A 25,523-nucleotide genomic window follows, 5' to 3' on the forward strand; every position below is an offset into this window, starting at 1 on the left:
CAAATTATTCGTATTTCCACCCAGAGATTACGCTTGTTAGTCTCTGCCTCCACTTTTCAAAGCGGAAAAGAGCACAACCTCTTAGCATGTCGATTTAGAGCAAACACAGTGATTTAATTTTGCTACCATAATCGCAATCTGGGTTTACACGATGGGCTCCAATTTGAATGCAGCCCCAGTTGAGTGCAGTTTAGATTTGTTCAGTTCTGTGGGAGGGCCACCAAATGAAAATCATGAACTGGTTTTGTGTCATCATGTGTTGTGGCTGAGGATGAGCTGGGTGACATAGCAACAGTAAAGTAAAATCAAGTAAAGTTTCATTGGGAACATTTAGAACCTTCAGGTTATTCTGTAAAGTCAGGCTGATAATTTAAAAAAAAAGAAACCAATATATTTTGAGATTTTATTGGATAAATAATATGATAAAATACACCAAAATAACTCCAAATTATTTTACAAAAGGATGAGAAATTGATTTTTCATTCAACCATATTAAAGGCAGGTTATTAAGGACAGACTGTACGGTTTGAAATGGGAGGGTACAACACTTTGTTTACTAATGTTAAGGATGAAGCTGAGGGAGGATAAAACCCTTCAGGTTCATGCCAAGACTAATAATCCACAGAATTAATGGAAAACTTTTGAATGCCTGTATTGAACCTAATATTTTGATGTCAAATGTGCATAAAAACATAAACAACAGAACAAAATGATGATGGGATACAGGAGTTGTGCTGAACTCCTGAGGCGGTTATAATCTTGAAGTGAAGTGAGTGGCATTCACCATTTTTAACCACATCATAACTGCATAGTCTGCCTTTAAGTAATCCAATTCTGCAGCATAAAAATACATTACAGATTAAACTGTGGGCCTTCAACAGTGGCAAACAAGTTCTAAAAGTCTTTCAGCACACTGGTGAGACGTTTCATTTTCTCTTCCATGATTCTCTTGTTAGTTTCTGTTTCCTCCAGTAGCTGACGCATTTCCTCCTCCACTTGATATACCTGAGGAACAGAAATGCACAAGGAGACGCACACAAAATTTAAGCTACAGCAAACAGAAAGGTCTCATCTCTTAAAATTGTAACAAGCTTCAGTGTCAACAGTGAAACCAATTTTCAGTGGCAACATGTAGTTAAGGTAAGCAATACTGTACCCTCTGATTTGCCTGTTCAATCTGTTTCTGTTTATCATTGGCCAGTCGCAGAAGCTCAGCTTGATGGACGGCTTGGACAGACTCAAGCTGTCGCCGAAATGCATCGTCCACACAGTGCAACTTCTCTACTGCAGCTCTGGAGGACAAACAGCAGCAAATATAACATGAGTTAGCATGAACCATTTGGTAGATGCCGTTGAAATTCCCTTCCAGCACAATGAGTGTGCACATCTTTTATCTTGGATGGCCCGAGTAAGAAGTGAACCTCTAACTTAGGCAGTGAAGCATATCTATGGCTTTATTTAATATGACATTACTTGATCAGACCCTCATTAAGTTCATGGGGAATATTAGAGAATTTATGCCTGTATGTATCATTGCTAAACTTGAAGACAGTCAACTACTGTTTGTGGAGAAAGAAGCTCCAGACTTTGTATGCAAAGAAAAAGTTTGAGTCTTGAAGTTATCCATCTTCTGGCTTTGGGAGAGAATTGCTCATGTTCATAAATTTTGATTAGACTGTCCTAAAAAGAATTACAGGTAGGAATTCATAAAGTGAATTCTGCCACCCTTTGATATACCATACTTGTGAGCTTCTGTTGCTTTTTCTCTTTCCTCCAGCAGCATGTGTTCCTTAGAGTCAAAGTTCTCCTTCATGCGCTTCACCTGGCCCTCCAGCCGAGTCAGCAAGTCTGCCTTCTCCTGCCACTTCTTACTGGAAGCACTAAGAGGAAAGAGACAGACCATCAGAGAATAGAAAGGTGGACGTGTGAACATGAAGGAGAGCTGTTTGGCTGTGATGAGATAGAACACTTTTTTTTCTCTTGCACAGCTGTGAGCATCACTAGTAATGGAGAGATCTAAAAGAAGTTGAAGAGCCCTGCATCATTCATAGCTTGAGTAATGACAACAAAACAAATATGGATTTGACAAAGTTGGCCCATTTGAGAGCTGTGGATGCGGGGACATGGCATTCTCCTAGTAAGAACAGAGCATGGAGAGCACTATCTCCTCCTAGAGTGAGATAATGCCCATTTACAGGGTTATTTTTGACTGACACTGGAGCAGCTCCGCTGGCTTGTTCGGCTTTTGAAACTATTTAGGATGACTGTCATAATGCACAGCTTAAGTTGAGACATGTTCAACTTGGAGTGCCCAGTGCCCTAAAATGCACCACCGACCACGTCTAAAACATGAGAAATATTCAAAACTAAAAGGAGAAATCCACCACCATTGAAAATATTTAAAGATAAAAAAGTACTATTAAAAAGACAGGGGAAATTAATGAATTACCGACTGACTGACTGACTGACTGACTGATTGTATGTTTGTTCAGGCTAGGGCTGAGTAATATAGAAAAAAGGAAACATCACAATATTTTGAAGCGAATACTTTGATATTGATATTGTACATATTGCTATTGACACCATCATAAGAAATTTACATACAAGACTTTTGATAAACAATCATCAGTAATTTGAATATGATGAACACCACCATCTCATAAGTTTGGAAAACTTACTTACTCTAGTGCAGCCTTTAAAACCAGGAAAAGGCAACACTTATGATATTACAATATCTGACAACCCAAATAATATCTAGTCTCAAATCACAATATAATATAGATATATTGCCCAGCCCAAATTCAGGACCTCAGTCCCATGAACTTAAGGGTGTACAGTAAGTGAGTGAATGGTAGACTGTGTCATGATAGTTACATCAGTTCTTGTACTGTGCTGTAACGCTCTTGCCTGTAAACTCTCTTGATGTCATCAAGCTCCACATCTTTGTCCTCCAGCTGCTGTTTCAACTCCTCTTTGCGCAGGCTGAGCTGCTCCAGCTGCTCCCGGAGGTCAGCCAGCGGGGCCGTCTCCTCATCCAGCTGTTGCTGGAACCTCTTCTGGGCCTGAGCGGCCTCCTCACGCAGCCTTCGGATCTGCTCGTCACGCTCTTGCAAGGTCTGGACAGCAAGGTGGAAGAGGAAGAGACATGGGAGGAGAGGGAGAGGCGCAAAAGGGGAAAGAGGGAATTATGCATTATTCAATTTGTAAATAATTTATTGCCATATAAAACCAAGTCGCTAGGACTTTGTGTTGACAAGTCTAAGGATAAAAACAGGACAAGACAGCTAGGTACATATTAATATTCACCCCTTTCTGTACAATACCCATTTTAATATATAGTAGTAAAATACAAAAAAAAAAAAAAAATTATAAACCAATTTGTTAACTGCTTTGAAAAAGAGTCACTACAATGCAAAATGTGTGAAATGTTTCTACACAGCTAAAACAAACTGAGGAAATGTTGACTTTTCATGTTGCCTCAAGGTGTTGGTTGATAGTGATGAGGTTCACACGTGAAAAGAGAAGTTAATGAGATAAGAGAAAAAAATGAGTATCATGGGCTATAGATTATGAGAGTGCAGATTATGAAGTGGTAGGTAAGTGTAAATGAATGGTAACAGTTAAAAAGTAAGTATGAGACTGATAAAAAAAAAAAAAATCAAAACAACCTAAATGTAAACTCATTTCTTAGACAGTCATCACCCTGCTGACTTCACTCATAAAAACATGCACCTCTTTGAGTCTGCGGATGGTCTCTGTCTGGTCATCAATGATTTTGGCTTTGATTTTGAGGGCATCGTTGTCCTTTTCATTCTGTTTCTTCTGTGTCTCCAGCTCAGTGCCCAGTACCTCGATCCTGGCCTCAAGACGACCACGGTCTTGAGCTAAAGACACTCCTACCAGAATGATATGAATGAAAATGTGAATTAGATTATGTCTCAAGATAGCACTTAATACGTTTGAGTGAGTGTGTGGGTGTGTATGTCCCAGGTAACCACTAGATGTCAGCCTTTACTTGCTACCTAAGAAAGAAAACCTCAGGTCACAGTACAGCAGACCAATGCTGATCCCTCCCTACTCATGCTGAAGTAGAATCTCCACCTTGGTTGTGGTACTTAGAGAGTAACTGAATTAGATACTGAGCTGACTCACTTTGCCTGTGGCTGATATGTAAGTATCACCTGGCCGCCATATAATAAAGCAAAGAGGAATCTTTATAAACAACTAACACCAATGAAATGTGTGAAATCATAAATATCTTAACAATTAGTAACGTATTACTGAACTGTGAGGCAAATTGTGAAGCCATGTGCATAAAGGGGTACCAGCATTTGTTTTTTTTTTTGTTTGTTTGTTTTTTGAGAAGACTTATTTCAGTGTTTACAAAACCATGATGAAACTGATCTATGATGTTTCTACTGAATCAGTTTCATCTTTTTCTTTCGTGACATGGTTTGGAAACCTATCTTTAAAGTACAGAAACGCTCACAATCAAATTGTTAAATGGTCTACTAGGCTGACTGGCGAGTCACAGCTTCCCTGTACACCAGACAGTCACAGCGGATAACGAGCTCCCACCCTTTGCATAGAAAATTTCATCTTGTTCCCTCTGGACAGAGCTTTATAGTCCCAAGGTATAGAACAAAGCAGTAAAAAAATAGCTTTGTTCCAGCAGCCTTCACTCAGATGAACAAGTATTAGCAACATTGCACAGATGGCAGTTATTTATCTTAATGGTTTTTGTTTGTTTGTCTGTCTGTTTTATTAATATTTTTCTCTTTTTAAGTCCTGAGTATTGGAGCCTTGAGTACTTTTATCATGTTTGTACAGAGCCCTCCCTGGGGTCAACTGAGAATAAAAAAAAAAAAAGATCCATGTGTAAATCTGTACTCTTGGTTTAGAAATCTATGCACATAGGGTGCCCCAGTGGCTCACCGTGTATCATGTAATATTTAGGCTAAGCCACAGCGACGTGGGTTTGAATCCGGCCCAGACCCTTTGCTGCATGTTGTCCCTTCTCTATGCTCTGTCCGTCTTGACTCTCTCCACTGTGAAAGTCTGGTAGAGAAATCTGTGTGCACAGTTTACAAACTGTCTTCCATGACCTTGAGTTACGAATCCATGGCAATAGATTTGACCTCAAAATCTGAGGACACAGTTTACAAATCGGTGGGCGTGGATTCGTCATCCAAGAGCACAGATTATGAATCCAAGAGCAGTTTGTAAACTGTGTGCTCAGATTTCTATACTGAGAATTTACTCTTTTTCTCAGCTGACCCTGTGGCCTGTGTATGTTTGTCTACTGTCTATGTTGTTTTTAAAAAGTGTAGGTGAAAATGCCTTGAATACTGCAGACCAAATCTATCTACAGGTATAAATAAAGTAACCTGAACCTGAACCTGAATCTGGCTACATCATTCAAAGATAAAAAAAAAAATGGACTGGCTAAGAGCTACAACAGTGCACAACCAGGGCCTTGATGCCCTCCTACCTTGCTGAGCCAGCTCCTGGCCCCAGATCCTCCTCTCTGCCCTAAGGCCGTCTATTACCGACTCCTGGGCTGTGAGCTGGGACAGTAGTCGTGCTTTGTCCTTCTTCAGCAGCTCCAGCTGCAGGCTGAGACGCCGATCCCTGTCTGCCTCTGCTTCCAGGGAGTGCAGACGGCCCTGGCCCATAGACAGGCAGAGAGGCAATCACAGGAACAAAGATCAACTGATGTCATGGCTGACAGATGGAAAGGCAGCTGCACCATGCAGTATTCATGTCTTCTCAAAGGCTGTCTGCTCAGTGTCCTAGAGGCTCATACTGAACAATGTTGAAAAGGCAGTGACTGATACCCAAAATCACAAACTTCCATTCTGTTTACTAAGCTTTATGAATTGATTTACCAAACCTGATCAAATAACTTCAAATAAATTTGCTGAGTCCTACAGAAATGAAATGATCTCAGATCTCGCCCTGGCACTGTGCTGCTGTACCTTTAGATCAGTGACAGCATCTTTTTTGGCTTTGATAAGTTCAGAGATGCGGTTCTTCTGCTCTTTGACCATGGCTGTGAGCTCCTGCACCAGGGAGCCTGATTTTTTCTCCCTCTGTTGGGACTGGGCAAGGGCAGCTTTGAGCTCCGACAGCTCTGCACCCAGATGATCACACACGTCCTTCACCTACAGAGGCAGAGGGAGGAGAGAGAATTTAATGTAAAGGAGAAATCTAGGAGTTAAAAAAAGAGTGAGGATGTTAGTTCAAGTGTCACCTGACTTGACAATTTCATCAATCAATGTCAAGTTTGAGGTCTGACAGAAGAGGCTGTCGAGCTAATAGATTTACAGAAAGCAATCTTCTAAGGGTTCCCATGGATGTGGATTTGACTGGCAATCTCCTTCATACTTTGCCAAAGGTTAAAAAGTTATAGAATCAAAGAAGCAAATTGCCTGGGCATTAGCAATCAAGAATAAGATTACATTTCTTGCACAGGGCAAATGAAATCTGTAACTATAACAAGAAAGTAAAGATTGATTCAAATGCAGTCCTTTTATAAAGCTTTTATTTCCTGTGGCAATAACAAGACTACTCATTCTACAGTCAAATTATCCAAGTTCAATCTCAGCTTTCACCATCAGGCAGATAGAAACACTGAGTCTGGGACAGGGGTCAATTCCAGTTCAAACCTTCATGTATTATTGGGCACAAGAATAATTTTTCAGCTAGAATGCAGATAAAATATAGAGTAAAAGTTGAAAAGAACACAGCTGCAAGGTCTGGGCACCATCTGTGCAGCTGGTGTGCCAGACCTCAGAGAAGCGAGCAGCCTCAATGGTTAGTGCCATGCGGAACTCGTCCTCCAGGGCGGCATACTGCTTCCTGCCCTCTGCCAGTTTCTCCTCCTGCTCTGCCACCTTCTGAGCGTATCTCTGCTCCATTGATGCCACCTCTTTCGCCACCGCCTCACGGAAATCTGCTCCACCGGGCACCAGCCGCAAGTTCAGTTCTTTCCTAAGTGTCAGCAAAGACGAGTATGGTCTGTGTTCCAACAATGACTTTAATTTGTAAATGAGGTATCTACCGTCTGAAAAATGTGACAGTGCCACAATAAACCTTTTTCACAGCAGCCCCTTTGACATGAACAGCAGGCTAAACACATGTGCTTATAATGAGATTAATTAAGGCTCTGTTACATTTAGGTCTAACTCAGTCATTACTAGGCTCTGCTACACTTCAATGGAACAGAACCTTCATTAATATCATTAGTAACACCTGTGTTTACCCTGCCATTTCATATCAAAACAGCTGCTGGTGAAAAAGGTATCCTGCCTCTGTATGAGACAGTGGAATGGCAAGGGGCTGACTGAAATTTGGACCCTTTATACACAAATGACCCACTGCTGCTTATTTTGTGTTTTCTGTCAGGGGAGTCTAAACAGTCCTCATTTCAATCAGTCCTCAATATTGCATGGTGCACCTTTAGTTTACAACTAATACAACTAGTACACACAATACATGAAAAATAACATGTACAGTCTTCTTCCAGTGCTTTAGAATAAAAGACAAGTCTACCTGTGCTCCTGCTCCCTGGATGCCAGTAGTTCATGCAGCTGCTGCAGCTTGTCTTTGTGCTGGCGCACTGAGGCTCTCTGTATGTCCACCTCTCTCTTCAGAGCTGCTGCCCTGTTCTCCAGCTCCTGGTGTCGCTTCATCTGAACAAATTCAGCAGCACATTATGCCCAAGGCTGTCACAAATATGCCCAATTATGCCTCATGCTGATGGTTGTAACTGAATGACCCTCTCTGCTGAATTCTTTCCTTTTTTTACTCACCAGGCTGAATCACTAACCTGTTCTGGCATGATGAAAATGCTACCTTAATATTCCTTAACACTAGCCTGAAGCTTTAATCCCATGCAAGGAAGTTAACATGTCTAGTGGTAGGGAATAGGATGGGACTTAAATTGCATGATAGGCCTTCTCGACATTAATCTAAATCAACTGCTTATGGAGGCAGCAATGTCTTTCTTTGTTGATAACAGTGTGATTGAATGTGCACTATCTGCATTGCAATCATGTAAGAGCCATTATTGCTACCAAACTAGGCACCTCCTCGGCCTGCTGGCGAGCCCTGAGTGCCTCTCCATGGGAGATGCTGTCCTCCAGGCTGCGCACCGCACTCCTGTGCTGTTCTTCACTGTTGCGGGCCTGCTCTAGCTGCTGGAGCAGGGACTGGCACCTCGCCTCCAGCTCCTCAATGCGGCCCTGCAGGTCAGACCGCCCTGATCGCTCCTTTAATAACAACTCTTTCAGTCTATAAGGTGAAAAAGAAATATAGGAACATACAGAAACAGCAGGGCTAATAAATCTGTATTTATATGGAAATGTGTATTTCTGTAACACCAATTGCTGGCAGTTTTGTGCAGCAGCTTTTTGCTCTCTGTGACATTTGTTTCATTTCCAAATGTTAAAAGGATGATCGCCTATGAAACTGGAGAACTCTGAAAATACAGCATAATGGAAATCTAATCTCAAAGAGGAGGAAATTTCAATAGGGTGGAAAATGATTAGACAAAAGGGCAGAATGGTGAAGAGTGAAAGACAACAGGGCACAGAAGCAAGCTGGGAAAAATGAGGGCACATAGAAGTAAAAAATACACACTCAAAATTGGAACACCATGACCACCTCATATCATAGTACCCTCTTTAAATTTACGATGAGGGGGCAATTCTAACGTGACAGTTAATATTGATTTATTTGACGCTGCTGACATATGCTTGTCACCATCCCTCTAATTACGATCATAATGCTAATTTATCAACATTATGATCGTAGCAGGGGGTGAAGTGAGCAAGGACAGTGCAGGAGATAGCTACATCTGGCTTTCTGTCCTTGTGGTGCAGCAGCAACAATGTTTTCAGTCGAATGGTCTTACATGTGTGGGGAATGAGACAGAGATATTCAATTAAAGATAATTATAACCTCTGCAATTTAAATATAATTTACATATGCAAGGCTGGGTGACTTGGTTAATGATCTTCTTTATGCTAAATGCACTATTATCACAGACAACTGCAGGCATACTTAGTTGTTACTTAGTTGTGGGTAATGGAGCCAAAATGTATGCCTGATTTTATAACAGGCTTTGCAAAGATGATAGCAAGGAATTTTAATAGGGGGACAGATATTCATTGTTCAAGAACGAGACAGGCAGCAGGCTTGGGTCTCATGAGAGACAATACAAAGGATGAAGAGGATAGAAATGGATGAGAATCCATTATGAAGTTGACAACTAAAATCCACAGAGACTAGTTCAATGATATTTTTGTTCCTTGCTGTATCTGCTTCAGAGCTTCTGTATTAAATTTGTTCTGTGTGTGTGTGTGTGTGTGTGTGTGTGTGTGTGTGTGTGTGTATATACCTATCCATACCTGTCTGTGGTGTGAAGGGCCATGCTCTGCAAGTCTTTTTCCTCACTGGCTTTTGTCTGCAGGCATTTCAGCTGCTCTGTTAGCTTCCTCACAGCCTGCTCAGCTTTCCAACGCCTCTCCCTCTCCTGGTCACGCTCCTCCACGATTGTCTAGACCAAACACACACACGCACGCACGCACGCACGCACGCACACACACACACACACACACACACACACACACACACACACACACACACACACACACACACACAACACACACACACACACACAACACACACACACACACACACACAGTAAAGACACAACAAAATACAAACAAAAGTACAGTTTCATAGAAGTATTGCAACACACTACAGTTGTAGATTCCCCAGACTGTTCACTGTACTTTTGGTTTTGACAAGATTTTTTTCAGCAAAAATACGTCAGTCTATCGGTAACTTATCCAGTCTTTACCCTGTAGGTTTCCTCCTCCACAGTGGACTTGGTGCTCCTCTCCCCTGAGGCCTTGGCAGCTTTCAAGGGACTCCTCCTTGCTGGCCCCACTGTGGCTAAACGCCCCGGGCCCTCCCCTTTCCTCCTGGGCCCCACAGCACTTTTGGAACTCCTCTGTTTATGATTCTCCTGATCGCTGCACATAAAACAAAATCACAGATATTGAGCCAAATGTAAAATTGATCATGGACAGCCCTCTAGCTAATATCTGGCTCAATAAAGGTCAAAGTCGATGATTTATTCGCTTTCATGGGAACACAAAGTTTTAGCGACTCTGAATTTAATTTTGAGCTATTATCTTACCATCACCTTGCTTTTGATGAGGACAGTTGGGAGCTGACTAAAGTTAAATTACTGAATCCTAAGCACATGTCAAAAGAGGCTGATGAAGTAAGATGAGGGGGTAGGCCATAGCAGTGCAGTCGTTAATCACGGCAGTGGGATGACAGCTGTAATTTCTAACAGAGAGGAGGAGAGTTCACAACTTCGTTCACGCAAGAAAATTTATCACCCACATCCTGCTGTGAAGGGAAGGGTTTCCTCTGTCATCAAGATAGCTGGTAAGGTCGATGCATGATAAACAACATGGAAGTGTCCGTTGCTGAATATTGTGTTTGATGAGTTAGAACACCAACGACTATATCCTAAGCATTTTCACGTCAGCACACTTGGGTAAGTGCATGAATCTGATTAGCATCATTAAAATGAGATAGTTTTTCAAAAGATCCTATCACCTGTCTGATCTTCTGGCCTTGGACTCCTTGCTGGTTCTCCTCACTGTAGGGGTGTTGCTACGATGCACTGGGATCCTGGTGCGCCTCCTGTTTTCCTTCCCACTGTCACATTCACTCTCTGATGTGAGGTCTGTGTCCCTCTTGGCCTTCCGTATCGTCACTACTGTGGGAGTGGAGCTACTGGAGACGTCACCTGCAGGGCCCTGGGGATTTATTGCAAAAATATTCTTTGCAATGGGGTAAAATAACTACTCAATAGCCTACTGGTACGGCAATCATCAGCTATGCAAAAGGACACACTTACAGTAGAAGCATTAGGACTTAAAGAAGTTCATCCAAAACATGTTAAAAGTTGTTGTTGTTTCCACTCTGCGCAATCTTTCCTGTCTCCTGTTGCCCCTATACAAAGGGTCCAGATGGGTATTCACCTGTGGTGCTCAAACCATCAAAAATGTACATGTAGAAAAACTCAGAAGACTGAACAGACACAGGTCTTTCCAGAAACAATGTTGCCCATTGTAATCTACAGCCTTGAGTGAAAAAAAACAACTTTCCTTGAGATCTATTCTCTCCCAAATACCACCAGCAAGCTTTATCTATCCCAAATTTGAACACCTTGAGGGCAGATAGATACAATTTGTAAAAGGGAAAATGCTTTTTTTGTATTTTGGGTGAGCTGTTCCTTGCACTGCACTGATAATGTCTGTAGTATCAGAAAATTTGGATTCAGCTCCCAAGTATGCATATTCACATCCACAAATAAAACTGTCTCAATATTGACACTTAAATGAAGCATGCCTTGAGATACCAACTTAGCACACCATGCTCTGTTTAACAGAAAAATCTTGTCTGTGCAGCTTAAATACCGCTGTTTTATCAAGCATAAGCTATCACACTTTTCTTCAACTGTTTTTTTGACTCAGGGTCATTAATTAAATAATTGACTTACTTGACCCTGCAACTGTTTTATAATAAACCAATACTAGACAACATGAATACTTTGTAAATTATACTCTGTAAATTACCTAGCTTGGTGTCATTTTGGTTCTCATAAATTGTTATCAGCACCTCTACTTCACACTGTGCTAATTATCAGGACTGATCAGGTGTATTTAACAGCTGGAAAAAAAAGAAACACACCTGCTGGAACAGCTGGGACACCTGGTGTTCCAGTTTCCTGATGCGTTGTTCATTAGCAGGTTGTGATGGATCAGCCACAGTGGGCTGCCCCGCCTGGAAGCTTTGACTTTCTGGACGCGAGATTGGATCTGTGATTTCTTCTGAGCTGATCCTCTGATGAAACTGGGTCAGCATCTCATCTATGTGGGGAGTGGAGAGATGACCATCCCCTCTAGCCTGCAAACAGAGACTAAATTTATTTTCTGCATTTGGCTACAAACATATTTTTATTTCTGAGCTCCCACTGTGGCCATTATATAAAATTCCATAACTCTTGCATGACTTTCCCAAAATCAGAGCACTTCTGTGACCCAAAAATGTGACTCCTCCCTGGTTTGGTAAAATGTTTCTCAGCTCATAAAAGTTTTAAGCCCTTGTCTCCCGCTGTAAACTGTAGAGAAGAACAGCTGAAAACAGCCATCTAAATAAAGGTGATAAATACGTCACTAAAATATACTGGTGTATTCCTGTTAAGTAACCCATTTGTAAAATTCCCTCTATCTAGGATAATTTATCAAATTATCTGACTTTCCCTCACTCACTAACTCAAGTTGTAGTTGCAGGAGAAATGAGCAAATCAAGTAAACCCACAGCAAAATTCAAAAGCAGGATTTGTATAGTGAACAGGGCGTCGGGAGTTACTGTATGTGATCCTCCCACTACAGAATACTTCTCCTTCAAGTCCACAATCCTGATTTACCAATCTCTCACAACACATTTCAAATACTTAGCGTTTAATCTTTCTTGTTGGAAGGAGTCAAAAGCTTAGCTGGTTTTATGTTGGGAGAACATTTTTTTTCAAAATGTTGGAAAATGCACCCATTTAGAATTAGGTTGATATTTTTGTATTTTTTATTTCCATTCAGCATTTCTAATTCAGCACACCATACATGAAATAAAAATACCGGAATCTTTACACATTGCATTAACAGTGTGCATTAACATAATGTGAGTGTGATGTTTTACAGTGCTGACATTATGGCATCACATACCATTTCCAAGTACCATTTGTGCAATCATGCATTGTTCTACAGATTAATAGACTGAAATAAAGCCTTTGCAGTGCACACCCTTTTTTGTTTTGTAAAATACTGGTGTCAGCATTTACCACTTCACTGCTGTCTGAGAGGAGCAGGAAGTCCACATATTCCTCCAAACCGGGGATGTCACCAGGGCTGTCCTGTCCTCCTGGTGCTGGATGTCCCAGCCGGTCCAAGCCATCCAGAACAGAGATCTGTGTTAACGACTGCATTACAGTCTCCCTGTAACCTGCAGCAGTGCAGACACACAAACAATGGAAAGTGAACTAGAAGAGTGTAACTGTTCTTCTCAATGGTCATTACTAATGGGACAGGTCTCAAACATCAAGGTGATTTTAATAACAACCCTTCATACAAACTGATCAAGCATAAAATGGGAAGTTATGGATTGTGGTTAGCATGAGGAAACATGAAGGGCTTTTTCTCACTTAGATAACTGCTGGCAAACCAGGTATCAAAACTATTTCCATTGCTACAAAATTAGATGGATACACAAATGGTCTAAAGTGATAACTACCAACGGCTCTCCATTTTATACTCATTAAGGAGGGAGCTATGAGATGAATATTCTGAAAAATATAACAGTTAACTTGTGTTGGGTTGTTAAATGATGCCTCCAAAGGAAGGGAGAGAGAAGAGAGCATTTTATTTGTCTGTTATAAATATTATAAAAGTTCAACACATAGCATCTTCAACACAGAATTATGATTCCCAACCTGGTAAACTACAGACAGGATTGTCTGTACCATCCTGGCTCAAAGTGACCTCTCTCAAACTCTGAAGTCCCAACATGCACTGCAGCAGGTGGTTGATGTTATCCAGGCGATTGCTATGAAGACTAAGGTGCTTCAGTTTGTAGTCCCTACCATGTAGGTACAGCAAGCCTAAATATGAACACAATGTGAGTCAGTATCATTAAACGGAAACTGTCTCTTAGCTCATTCTTTTTAGTCTGTATCTGACTCACCAGTAAGGCTGTTTATCTGATTGTAGGACAGGTTTACTCTTGTTAGGTTCACGAGGCCATTCAGTCCTGAGGTACAGCAAGGAGACATTAACAGTTCAGTGAATCTACGGCTCATAAAGCAGTGACAGCAGTGTTAGAGCAAACTTATTACTTGGAGAACACCCACAATGCTGAAACATCTATTGTCTGTGTAAAGTGGTGGCTTAAGGCTTACCTTCAACTTTGGTTAATGAGTTGCAGGATAAATTTAAGGTCCTCAGGGACGACAGAGAACTAAGACCCTCAATCCTAGAGATGCAATTGGACGATAGGTCTAAGTGTCGCAGACGCCAAGCTGAGGTCAGGCCTTCTATCCTCGGGATGCGGTTGCAGTGCAGATTGAGCGATTTTACAACAGGACGCAAGGGGACTTCCAGCAAACTAGAGAGAAGGCAACAGTGGGACATTGTGACATATTTACCACAACAGACTGAAATTTGATGTCTAAGTGCCCAGATCCATCAGCCTTGTAGGAAAAACATCCAAAAGCTTTGTATATAATGGCCTAATTAAACCCTTACCCATGCACTACTCAAAAACATTTTGCAAAAGCCAGAGGGAAAATATCCCCAATTAGTAATGTGGGTATGGTGAGGCAATTTCTCTCAAAGTGTCATGCACCAAAAAGCTGCCCAGCCCACATGATCTTACAAGACACTACAAATATAACAAGAGCAATAACACAATGAGTGCAAGAATAAATATTGTACACCTCCATACATGTCAATGTCAAACCACATATGAACTGCACATGGATGAAAACAATCGCCTTCCTTTTCAATGATTAACAAAAAGACAAGGCTGTTGCTTAACAATTAGCCTTGAAATTACAGGTGTAAAACATAACTGGGGCCAAACATAAAGCATGCCCGTACGTTGTGAAGTAGCTGTAATAGTGAAAATATAATAGTGAGAACACGGTTACTCCTAGTATCTCCAGTTTACACAACATATGCCACGATAAGCTTTTAGTAAACTGTTCAGCAGAGCTACAGAGGGGAATATGAACTGTAGTTACCTCGTTATATTCTTGTCAATCAGACTCAGCTCAGCCATAACGACGCCAGGCTGACGTCGGTTGGCTGGGTAACAATTAACCAACAAGTCTGCCACTGTCTTGTCTTGTCACCTTGTGCCATTAACACCGAAAACAACCATGCTAGCCTTTTTAGGGTGAAATACTGTCTGTGGGAATTTGTTAACAAATCCCCAAACTAGTTAACGTCTCATATGTTTACCGTTAGCAGATTTGCTAAAGTTAGCGAGCGAGCGAAATCATGACGCAAAATCATCCAGACACGTCAAAACACAGTCACAGTCACAGCAGAGCCTATAAATATGTATCTATAAAAACCAACGCCACATTATGTGAGTTCGTTGCTGATAAAGTTTGTTGTTATTTAACGGCTGGCTCCTGGAATTGAACTCGCCGCTTCTGGCTTCGGACTTCCTGTTTACATGACGTAGTTAACAGGGACTTCCGGTTTCTCTTTATTTGTCCCACCCACTGAGGGCTGTATGGGTCTGTATTAGGTAGCTATAAAGGTTTTTTAAGGTCATATTAGATCTGTGCATATTTGATGTCATAGTCAGTTGTTACAATGTAAAACAATATATTTATTTCCACATTAATATGTAATACATAAAGCTGTGACATAGGGGAATGTGTCTTGCAACAGTGAACAGTGGTGAGTAAAAAATGAGTACCAAGTATTTGTCACTACGTAAAGTCACTCTAAAAGTGGACTTTCCATTTTGTAAGTGCACAACACCTGCCTCTGTCTGTCTGATGCTAATAATAAATAAAAACATCAAGAGTCAACGGGAGATATTACTTCAGAGCTGGTCTTGCCTGCTCTTCTGCGGCAGAGTTAATAAAGCACCTGTTGGCTGTGAGTTTGGATCAAAGAATCTCACGAGGACCATTTGTTATCTGTATGAGAGTGTAAATCAAAGGGGCTTTTGTGCCTCTCAGACCTGGTCTGTGGTGTTAAAGTGCTCATCTCAATGTTTGTCCTTAATTTGTGTGTATGTGAGCAGGCATGCATGTGAGCACACCGGTGTAATGATCTCTACACACCCTTCGTCTGACTTGCAGTCCCAAAATGACAGGTATTCAGACACTCAGGTATTATTCCTGACTCACATCAATTGTTTTGAGGCCAAGAAGAGAGGGGGGAGGGAATAATTTTCAATCTAATGCATGTAGTGGATAGTAAATAACAGATTTCAGGTGTCTAAGACTGTATCACTATGTTCAGGACTTAGCTGCTTCCCTCTGAATTTGGAGCCTCCCTTGCTTTAATTTCATTATCAGAAACCGCAGTGGCCTCATTATGCAAGCTATTGGCTGAAGTACAAGAACAGAGGGCAATCCCTCATCAGAAGTAGAGCTTTTTATGTCAAAAATGTAAAAATATACAAGTTATGGTGCATATTTGAAATTACAGATCGACCTTTCGAAACAACAACCTCTTTACAATAGTCTGAAATAAAATCCTCGCCTGTAAAGTAATGGACTTTATTTTATTGTGCTAATCCTTTGTGCAGGTAAGGAAGAGCAAAGCCTCATTACAGCAATGTTTTCAGCTATATCTAACTGTCAATATTATGGTGAAAAAAAATCCCTTAAGGCCCAGAAGGATTTTTCACTCAGATCCTTCTCACTCAATAAATATTTTTAAATGAAATTGGTTGCAATGCCCCTGTTGACACCATTCATTTGTCTTTAGATTCACTTTATATTGCTGCAGTTGTATACATTGCTCCACCCATACCCACACATAGCATCTTCAAGCAGTTATGCAGTCAGTGCTTGTACAATGGCCTTATCTATGCAATGATTGTTCAATTCTGGATCAAAGATTTAAATTAATTGGCTTCATTTTCTTAGTCTAGCCCTTTCCCGTGAGGAAGGAAGTCCAAAACTTTGTTTTTAAAACTTGGCAGAAGATAAACTTGTGATATTTCTCGTACTTCATGCATGCCTTTAAACACTTTAATATGAGCATGTGCGTGACAAATTGAAACGACGGAAGTGTGTGTGCGCAGGGGAAAGGGATTTAGGATTTAGGGTACTAACATGGCGCTAGTGAAATATACCCACTTTCAGAGGGCAAGATAAAGGATTTAGATTTGAGAGATGACAGACAGTCTTTATGATTATGGAATTATTCATAGAGCAATGAATTAAATATAGATGGCCCCTTTTAAGCTTGCTCTCCATAAGATATCCATCACAAAAATACTTATATGCCATCTATCTTTGACTTATATGAAATAATGATGGCTTTGCGTTGTGCATTCTCCCTCAACTATGGCTAATCAGAGGTGTATTATAAAGATCCTGACCCCTATTACACTCAATTTCTCCGGCAGCTACAGGCTGGTGATTGATTCAGTTCATCACACACTGAACACTGTCCATATTAGAGGAGCTGCATGACTGATAATAGTAGTTACTGGCAGCTGGCCAGGACTGATAGAACCAATTATACCTGCGACCCAGCCAGTGGCCCTCCTTAACCTGTGAAAATGATGATCTGGTGCTAATGAAGTGAGCGAATTAGAAAGGCCATCTGTTGTTGCCTCACCACTGCTTATGTCTCAAAAACCACAGAAATTGGTAGTGTTCAAGGGCACTGTATAAAAAATGAGAATAAATGCATATTCATGCCCAACATTAGAGCATCGGGTGTATGTATAGGTTTGTTCTAATTAAAGCCGAGTGAAGTGTTAATGCATTCATCATCATTCTCTGGCGTCATTTTCACCCCACTGTTCGCATTTGTTTTAATATTTGATTTTAGGATTAGGGTTAGCAATAAAAAAAGTATATTGAAGTTGCTCCAACAGTTGACTTTGAGATTGGTGTGCCTTTGAGTCCGGTAGTTTGCTATGCTACCACTGATGTCAAATGAGGTTAATAAAAGGTTGTTCCATAACCGTAGCAGTGAAATTGGTTTTCAAGCCTTAAAGTGAAAATAATGTCTTTGTGCTGCACAGAGGACCCACAAAGAAAAGTGCACAAGGTTTTTCTCAGTCATCTGTGGAAAATGAAGAATGCGATATACAGGCTATTGAATGCCATGTTTCAATAACCTTTTAGGGAGGAACTGATTTATTTCAAAAACAGTTGGTGTTTTCATCCATAGCTGTACAACAAATGCAATGAATACAAATGATACATAATGGCCACATTTGTTTGTTTTTTAACATGCTGCTCATAAAAATAGTCTTCTTTTACATTTGATAACCATAAACAGAAGTCAAAATGCATCGTTCTTGAACTCATCATGTATAACAAATGACAAACAGGATATGCATACAACATGGAGACATTGTGAAAGACTGAATTATATACATTCCAGCAAAATGTACAAATAAAGCAAATCACATAATAGTCAAGTGTCAAAAAAATGTGTTACTCTTACATTCATATTTACCTCTCTGCCAGCGTCCTGGCTCACCACAGTTTAATATACAGGAACAGAACAAACATATATATGGGGGAGAATGGAGGAGGGTGTATCATGGTTCATCTGATTGCTCATATTAATTGTATCTTTTACGCACAATACAGATCATAACATATTAAGCACACAACAGGTCATCCTGACCTTTAAGAAAGGCAAACAGTTTGAAGGAAAATTGATTGCTGTTTGCAGTTGTTCTTGCAGTAGCCTGGAGAATATTAATAACCAGCATTTTTATGGAGCACACACCAGTAGTGTCATGTTCTAATGAGGAAAACAAGCACAAACAAGTTCAAAAAAAGTCATCTTCTGCTGTCAGTCTTTCCCCTCATTGTTTCCCTTTGATTTCAAATGCACCTTCCTCATCAAGAAAGGTTTGCTGGTATCTGTTCTCCCAACTTCATGTAGGCTTCATTTTCACAACTTGAAAAAAGATAAAAACAATTAAATAAAAATAATAATAAAAAAAAACAGTGAAAATTATTGTAATGTTCATCAGATTATATTCAGACCCATCTCTATAATATTTAGTTAAAATTTGGTAATTGCACTTGAGCAATTTCAGGTGCTGTGCATGTAGCAATTCTCAAGCTCATGATATTACATAAAAAACTGACATATAATAGTGTTGCCGTCGTCTTCATGATCTATTATATTCAGCACAGCCAAAAAATATTTCCATTATCGGGAAGTAGAGGACAGCGGGGAGGAAATGTCAGCCAAGAGGCAAAAATTCAATCTCATAACTATTTGTTCCTTCTAAGAAAATCAGGGGGCATTCAAATATCATTTGATGGAAGGTGTGGATGAGACAGAGTCCTATCTCTGTGGCTGTTCAGACAGTCATCAGTGATAACTGCAGAGGAGCTGCCTTCCCTTAAACTCAGACAGAGAGAGTGACACGCCATTTAGAACAGCATAAGGCTGAAAAATTTAGATCTTTTTGACTGTACATTACTGGACACAAAGGGGCATATTGTCCAAATATTTTTCATACTCCATTAATGTCCTGTTTACCAGAACAAATACCAAGTTTATAACATTCCTATATAAATCACTGAATACCTTGTGCACAACAGTATTCTATTCCATGGTCTGTTCAACAGAGATTTAATACTGACCTTGCTCAGTTCTCTATATCCGATATGTGGTTCTCTATCTGCAATAAGGGCAAAAATAGATCATAACTATGACATCAGTTCTTCCTATAGGTACAGGCAGAAATGTGTTGCTAGGCACCAGTAGGTGCACTCTCATCTTCACCAGTAACATATTGCCAAGCAACAATGTTTCACTATTTTTGATTGATGTAAACATTATTTTTTGGATTCTATTAACTTGTTAATTTGTTTAATGTGTCACATACCTGGCTGTCATCATTAAATACTAATGGCAAAACATTAAGGATTAGTCATTCAGGACTACCTGTGAGGCTATCGATATTATGAGTCACTGTTAACCCTTACAGTAGTTTTATGGAACTGTGGACAGGCAGCTAGTGTTGACAAGCCGGAGATACTGACATCTGAGAACTAATGCTTAAATAAACAATTAGCCTAAATATACTAACGACATAAAAATATGATCCATTGACACAGCTTCAAAGTCAACCCCGTCAACCCCAGACACACACACACATGCACACACACACACACACACACACACACACACACACACACACACACACACTCACACCCCTCTGAATACATAATCCCAGCATTTACTTGGCCTACTCACCATGTCACTGGTGCCTTCGTCTTCAAAGTCGTCTTCGCCGCCGTCCGTCATCTCCCCCGCCTCCACTTCGGGTGTCCCCTCCCCTTCCTCTTCACCAGAGTGATCTGCTGTGTCACCATGGAGACACTCATACGCCTCCTCCTGTTTCCTCTGTATCTCTGAGGGAAGAGAGAGAGAGAGAGAGAGGGAGAGAGAGAGAGAGAGAGAGAGAAAGGGAGGGAGAGAGAGATTTGCGTTTAACTTCAGAACATAGTGACCTCAATATTCAATATTGCAAGGAGCAAAATAGATTTATTCAATGGATATCTTATTTTTACTAATAGAGCAATCTCTCCGTCAGACAAGCCACCACGCATATCCTTATTATATTTTGTGTTCCTCTGTCCTAGAAAGCTCTCTCTCTCTCTCTCTCTCTGTCACACACACACATAGATATATAGATAGACAGATGAGATGGACAGACAGGCTCCCTCCCTCTCCCCTCCTTCGTATCGCACCGGCATCAGAACGATGTTGCCTCTCAATCCTCTCTAGCCTGCCCAGTAGAGAGTCGATTTTCGTCTTGATCTGTGACAGCTCCTTTTTGATTGTTAGGAGCTGGTCTGTCTTCACTGTGAAAACACATAATTTAGTTAGAAGCATGTTTATTAATTGATATTTGCCATGGAAATGATAACATTAGCAGGCTTGGGCCAATATCTAACAATATGGAATATTGTGATACTTGTGGTCTTATGCAATATTTCCTACAATATTAAAGCTAAACCAAAGCAAAATGACTATGCAAGGCAACACTTAAGTATTAAGCCTAGATTTTTTGTGACATTCGGAAAGTGTTGGAAGTTGCATTTTTAATTTTGTCTCAGAGAGGTTGCAGCCAGCGGCAAGTTAACTACATAGCAGCTGAACATTTATTTACAAATCATGTACATAAAATGTAAATTAGGAGATATTAAAGGAAGAATTCAGAATAGAATATAATAAATATTTTTATATAAATGTTGGCTTAGGTGACTCAACTCTTTTCTATTCAAATACTGAAATAATATTGAAAAACACAAAATTTTGCCAAAAGGATATCATGATATTAAATTTTTCATATCATCCAAGGCTATTTATTAATGCAGTGGCTGTGTCTAAGTTCCACATTTCTCTCTGTGAACATGGTTCAGGCATGGCATGGAGAGAAGGAGATAGAAAGCAAAATTTAAGTGACAATAGGATGATATTCTGCATCATCTTGAACTGGGAAGCGGGGTAACTGTTGGAACAATGAGAGTGAAGGAGGAAAGAGTGAAACACAGGGGAAAAAGGAGGCAAAGAGACAAAGCAAAACGTACGTTTAGGGCCTGTGACAGAAGAGCCAGCAATGAGCGCTCGGGAGGAGGAAGAAGAGGAGGAGGAAGAGGAAGAACAGGTCCTGACCGGAAAGGAGGATTTGGCTCTGCGTGTGGATGGGACAACTAGCCGTGAGCGTTTGATTGGGATCACAGCCCGAGTTGGAGGCACAACACGACCGTGGTACTCAAAAAGTCTGAAGAGACATGAAAAGCAGAGTCGCAGATTTTTTAAAGAATATGTTACCCAGGTTCTGTGCAGCTCAGCAGTGCACTTTTCCACGCAGGAGGTGGAGTTATCACTGACTTTATTATCGAACAACTGAACAACAAAGTGGACGTTGTGAACTCCGTGTGTTTTTCAATAAGTCACTAACTACAGACCCTCATGGTTGCTGTTCATCTTTCCAGCAACAACAAGTGCTTACAGAGCACCAGACAGTCAAGCTTCAAAAGATGTCTGAATGATAGTGGCACATATTGAACAGCACTGTGGTCACTCAGTTAAATCCTGCTTCCCGTTGCCTAAGACATGCCAAATTGCTATAATGGCAATAATGACTCAAAGCGGAAGGATTCAACTTCCATGGATACTGCAAAGTAGAGGAAGTAAACAAACCAATGAAAATGTCAGAAGGAAGACATATTCTCTGCCTCGCCAGCGTAAATGATCAGCCGGGGGACTATCTGACATTCAGCACTTGCCTATGCGGATAAAAGCATCATTAGTAAGCCCAATGGAGAGGAATAAAAACCTCCCCAATATGACATTCATTACACCTATAATAATGCAGTTACTTTGCCTCAGATGGAAATGGGGTTATTCTGCCCAAAACTTGTCTTTTTGAAAGAAGCCGACTTGGAAAAGGGGAGACGGTGGGGTGGGGGGGCATTTGGAGGAAGGGGGGTGGACTGAAGGGCAGAATATCTGGAAGAGGGACTTGAAAAACAACATGCAAAGAGGCTGCAAAAGTATAAAGTAGAGCCAGTCTATACTATTATTTACCACTGACACAAGATCATCTTTAATGCCTACCTGCTGTAGAAATCATCCCTGTAGTAGTCATAGTCAAATTCATAGCCACTGTGGAGACAAAACACCATTTTATTGCTTGCTTATCATGTTGATGTAAATTAAGTCAGATTAATTGGACACATTTACATAGCTGCAGTGTTAGTACCGTTTAAGCCAGTGGTTCTCAACCTGGGGTCCGGGGACCTCCAGGGGTCCTTGAGGAGGCCCCAAGAAAAAAGGGTACTATTTAAATTTCATTATTTATATATATAATTTCATCGACTAGAAGTTAGAGACTAGAAGTTAGAGAGAATATATAAGGATGACTATTTATTATTCATTTTGACACCAAAAAGGTTGAGAAGCACTGATTTAAGCCATTCAGAACCAGACGATACTGACAAACATGGAGAGACAGGGCCAAGTGGAAAACATGCTAGTGCGGTGCACACACATCCTGCATTCATAATGTACTGCAGATCCCCATCTGAACCAATCAGCCACTAAACAGTCTATTTCGTGCCTTCTAAAAAGCTATAATCTAAACAGCCATTTTGTCCTTTTGTGAGCCTGTAACAATGTCAGCCACGTTTTGCATATTTGGCTGCGTCTGCTACCAGCAGACTCTGAAATGGCAAGAGTGAATGAATCTGTAATACTAACAGACAGGGAAAAGGACTGATAACATCGGTAGGGAGCTGGCTGCCTCTCCACAAGTACCCGGGCTGCCAGTGAGTATCTTTTGCAGATGTCTATGTAAATGCAGTCACCAGAAGGTATGTATAGTGAGGAAAAGTAGGTCAGCAAAGTGATATGGGATTTATACAGTAAAAGAAAAGATGTATTTTTTCATACCGACCTGTAGAGAGAAGAGAGAGGCCTCTTAGAGCCGACCTTGGGCCGGTACGGTTTGGGTTCTCCTGCCATGTTGATATCTGGAAAATAAATTGTAATCATGATGTGATACAGCTGTGGCATATAAACACTTAAAGTGAAAAGGAAACAGCATCTTGAGAGCACCTTGCTTGAAACAGGTTATAGGGCTTAACATCGAGATGCATCCTCCAAAAGTGTAAACCAGTGGGTGATCAGTTCAGGAGAGAAAGGCTTGATAGGAAAGGTGTGATTGTTGAAAAATGTGATGCTTTCTTTGGCTGATTTTTTTGTTCACGACTACTAGTTCCTCATGAGGTCACCATTAAACTTGCACAGTTTTCCAAGAAGTAGCAGAAACAGGATTTTGAATTAAAAATACCAAAAAAGTGTTGTTGAGCAAGTGAATAAAATGGCATAGAAAGTTAGCAAACAAAATCAGAAAAGGCAATTTTTTTTATTTCATTGTAACTTTAAATGGAAAGGATGAGGGAACATACAAAACAGAAATACAAAATGCACAAACACACAAAAAGTTTGGCAGTGAATAGCTGTTGATACTGCACCAAGGATGAAAACCCATGTCAATATAGTGCCAGGTTTGACGTTGAGATTACTGTCTATCTGTAGCCGCTTCGGTTCGTGAGCTTGTTTCAAAAGCTTTTTCCACCACACATAAATCATACTGCAGGGCACACACCAATAACTCAGTCAGGTGAAAACCTGTTTTACTTCTGAAATTTCAACTTCTCAGGGGTCGGGAGAAAGCTTTGTTTTTTTAACTTAACTACCATGCAGTTTTGAGTTCATCCAGTTTGGCTTTGAAAGGCTTTCATAAACCCGGAGGCCAGAGAATTTCTTCAGCCTGCAGTACAGCGTATATGCAGCAAGCCATGAAATCACCTAAACTGGAGTCTCACTCCTCCAAGTCAAACTTAGGGGGACCAGGATACTCCACTAATTAGCAGATTTTCTTTGGAGTGGAACACGAGCGCAAGGTGAGATTAGAAGAAGAGCAGAGCTGACAGGCGTTAGAGGTCTGTTTCCCCTAAATCACATCCCAGACACAGACACATCACGCAGGCTTCATTCTCTCCATCTTCTATGTTTTCACCTCTTGGGTAACCTCAGCGAAATGACTGGCATTTCTCCTTTTCAGAGAAATAGATGTCATGTGGGAAAATGTTCCCACATGACATCCGTAAGCCTGGGTAGAAACATAGCAACAAAACTATCTGCACTTTCAGTTAATGTTTCCATGGAGTGTTAGGCACCTTACAAACAACACAAATAGAGGCAGAATTTTAATAAGAAAAGTAACGCTCACTCAAATGTTCATAGCTGGAGGTATAAAGGACAAGAAATATACAGGAAGGAGTCCACCACGATGCAAAATTCTATATATCCCCTAATTTTGGGTCTACGATCACTAAGGTTGTGCAATAAAAGCAAGTGTGTCAAAAAACTGGTCCTTCATACAAAAGATGTATCTGATGAATTTTAGCCACTAAAGTGCATATGTATGTTTTCTAAAACAATAACTGTGAAACAGTCAAAAAATCCCCCAAACCAGAGTTTGAAATATTATTGCTCTTGCATACTAGTGCATATTGTTCAAGGCAAAATGCTTCACAATGCAAGACAGGCACAAGAAGGCAGACTATTATGTCCAAATCACCAAAAATATGCGGGCTGTATATTCTCTATTCTGCATCAATCTAAAAGTAAAGTTTTCATGGAAAACAGAACCCATCAATTATTTTGATTGCATTATTATACTCACAAATATCGTATTCACTGAGGAAGGACAAAAACAGTAATGCTGTGGCATAAAATATTTACCTAAAGTGTGCACTAAAAAATTATCTGCAGCATACAGTGACTATTTCTATGGCAGCAAAATGCTGTATATTGTATATAAAACAGATACCCAGTAGACACTGATTTACAATCACATTAATCCAAACAAACCAAAATTACAATAATGACAGTAATTAAAAACACAGCGTTTTATCTTGTGATTAGAAATTATGTTGCCGAGCTGCAAACAAGGCATGATTGAGCTGATTTAGTGAGCTGAATGTGTACAGTAGTAGTGCGCTTATACGAAACGGGTGTATTCTGAGAGGAGAGGTTGTGAATTAGACTTGTGCCGTTTGTGTTGCTTTTCAAGTGCAGCGTTTTGGGTCTGGAGGTAAGATTTTGGCAAGACAGTTTTCA

General features: G+C 40.5%; 2 protein-coding genes across 3 annotated transcripts in view; both read right to left on the reverse strand.

Annotated features, from left to right (window-relative positions):
• Nucleotides 1-399: 399 nt before the first annotated feature.
• Nucleotides 400-15,313, reverse strand: lrrcc1 (leucine rich repeat and coiled-coil centrosomal protein 1). Of its 2 annotated transcripts, none has more exons than XM_030073543.1 (19): nt 14,885-15,313; nt 14,042-14,247; nt 13,828-13,893; nt 13,577-13,744; nt 12,929-13,089; nt 11,782-11,997; nt 10,642-10,844; nt 9,869-10,043; nt 9,414-9,562; nt 8,091-8,295; nt 7,555-7,694; nt 6,792-6,993; nt 5,979-6,164; nt 5,492-5,666; nt 3,733-3,896; nt 2,908-3,116; nt 1,743-1,880; nt 1,157-1,292; nt 400-1,005 (listed from the first exon to the last, which is right to left on the reverse strand). In XM_030073543.1, exons 1-19 carry the CDS (start codon nt 14,920-14,922, stop codon nt 895-897), a joined length of 3,048 nt encoding a protein of 1,015 aa, XP_029929403.1. In that variant the 5' UTR covers nt 14,923-15,313; the 3' UTR covers nt 400-894. The 2 variants fall into 2 exon arrangements, with proteins under 2 accessions (XP_029929403.1, XP_029929402.1); XM_030073542.1 differs by having other exon boundaries at nt 8,079-8,295.
• A 2,666-nt stretch (nt 15,314-17,979) lies between these two features.
• LOC115375206 (RNA-binding Raly-like protein) overlaps nt 17,980-25,523 on the reverse strand; it is a 29,843-nt gene continuing 22,299 nt past the window's right edge. The window contains exons 3-9 of the mRNA XM_030074587.1: nt 23,290-23,365; nt 22,452-22,499; nt 21,419-21,612; nt 20,576-20,689; nt 20,079-20,236; nt 19,463-19,500; nt 17,980-18,764 (exon numbers count right to left, since the gene is read on the reverse strand). Coding sequence (XP_029930447.1) covers nt 19,468-19,500; nt 20,079-20,236; nt 20,576-20,689; nt 21,419-21,612; nt 22,452-22,499; nt 23,290-23,365 — 623 coding nt within the window. The 3' untranslated portion in view covers nt 17,980-18,764; nt 19,463-19,467. The remainder of the gene's footprint in view (nt 18,765-19,462; nt 19,501-20,078; nt 20,237-20,575; nt 20,690-21,418; nt 21,613-22,451; nt 22,500-23,289; nt 23,366-25,523) is intronic.

Source organism: Myripristis murdjan, chromosome 17 (assembly GCF_902150065.1).
Source record: "Myripristis murdjan chromosome 17, fMyrMur1.1, whole genome shotgun sequence".
Lineage (NCBI taxonomy): Eukaryota > Metazoa > Chordata > Actinopteri > Holocentriformes > Holocentridae > Myripristis > Myripristis murdjan.

Coding starts and splice junctions, on each gene's coding strand:
- lrrcc1 (XM_030073542.1), bottom strand. CDS start 14,922: ATGGCTGAGCTGAGTCTGATTGACAAGAATATAACGAG. Junction 10,044..10,641: donor AAGGCCAGAAGATCAGACAG/GTGATAGGATCT, acceptor TTTTATGTGCAG/CGATCAGGAGAATCATAAAC. Junction 6,994..7,554: donor TCCAGGGAGCAGGAGCACAG/GTAGACTTGTCT, acceptor GCTGACACTTAG/GAAAGAACTGAACTTGCGGC.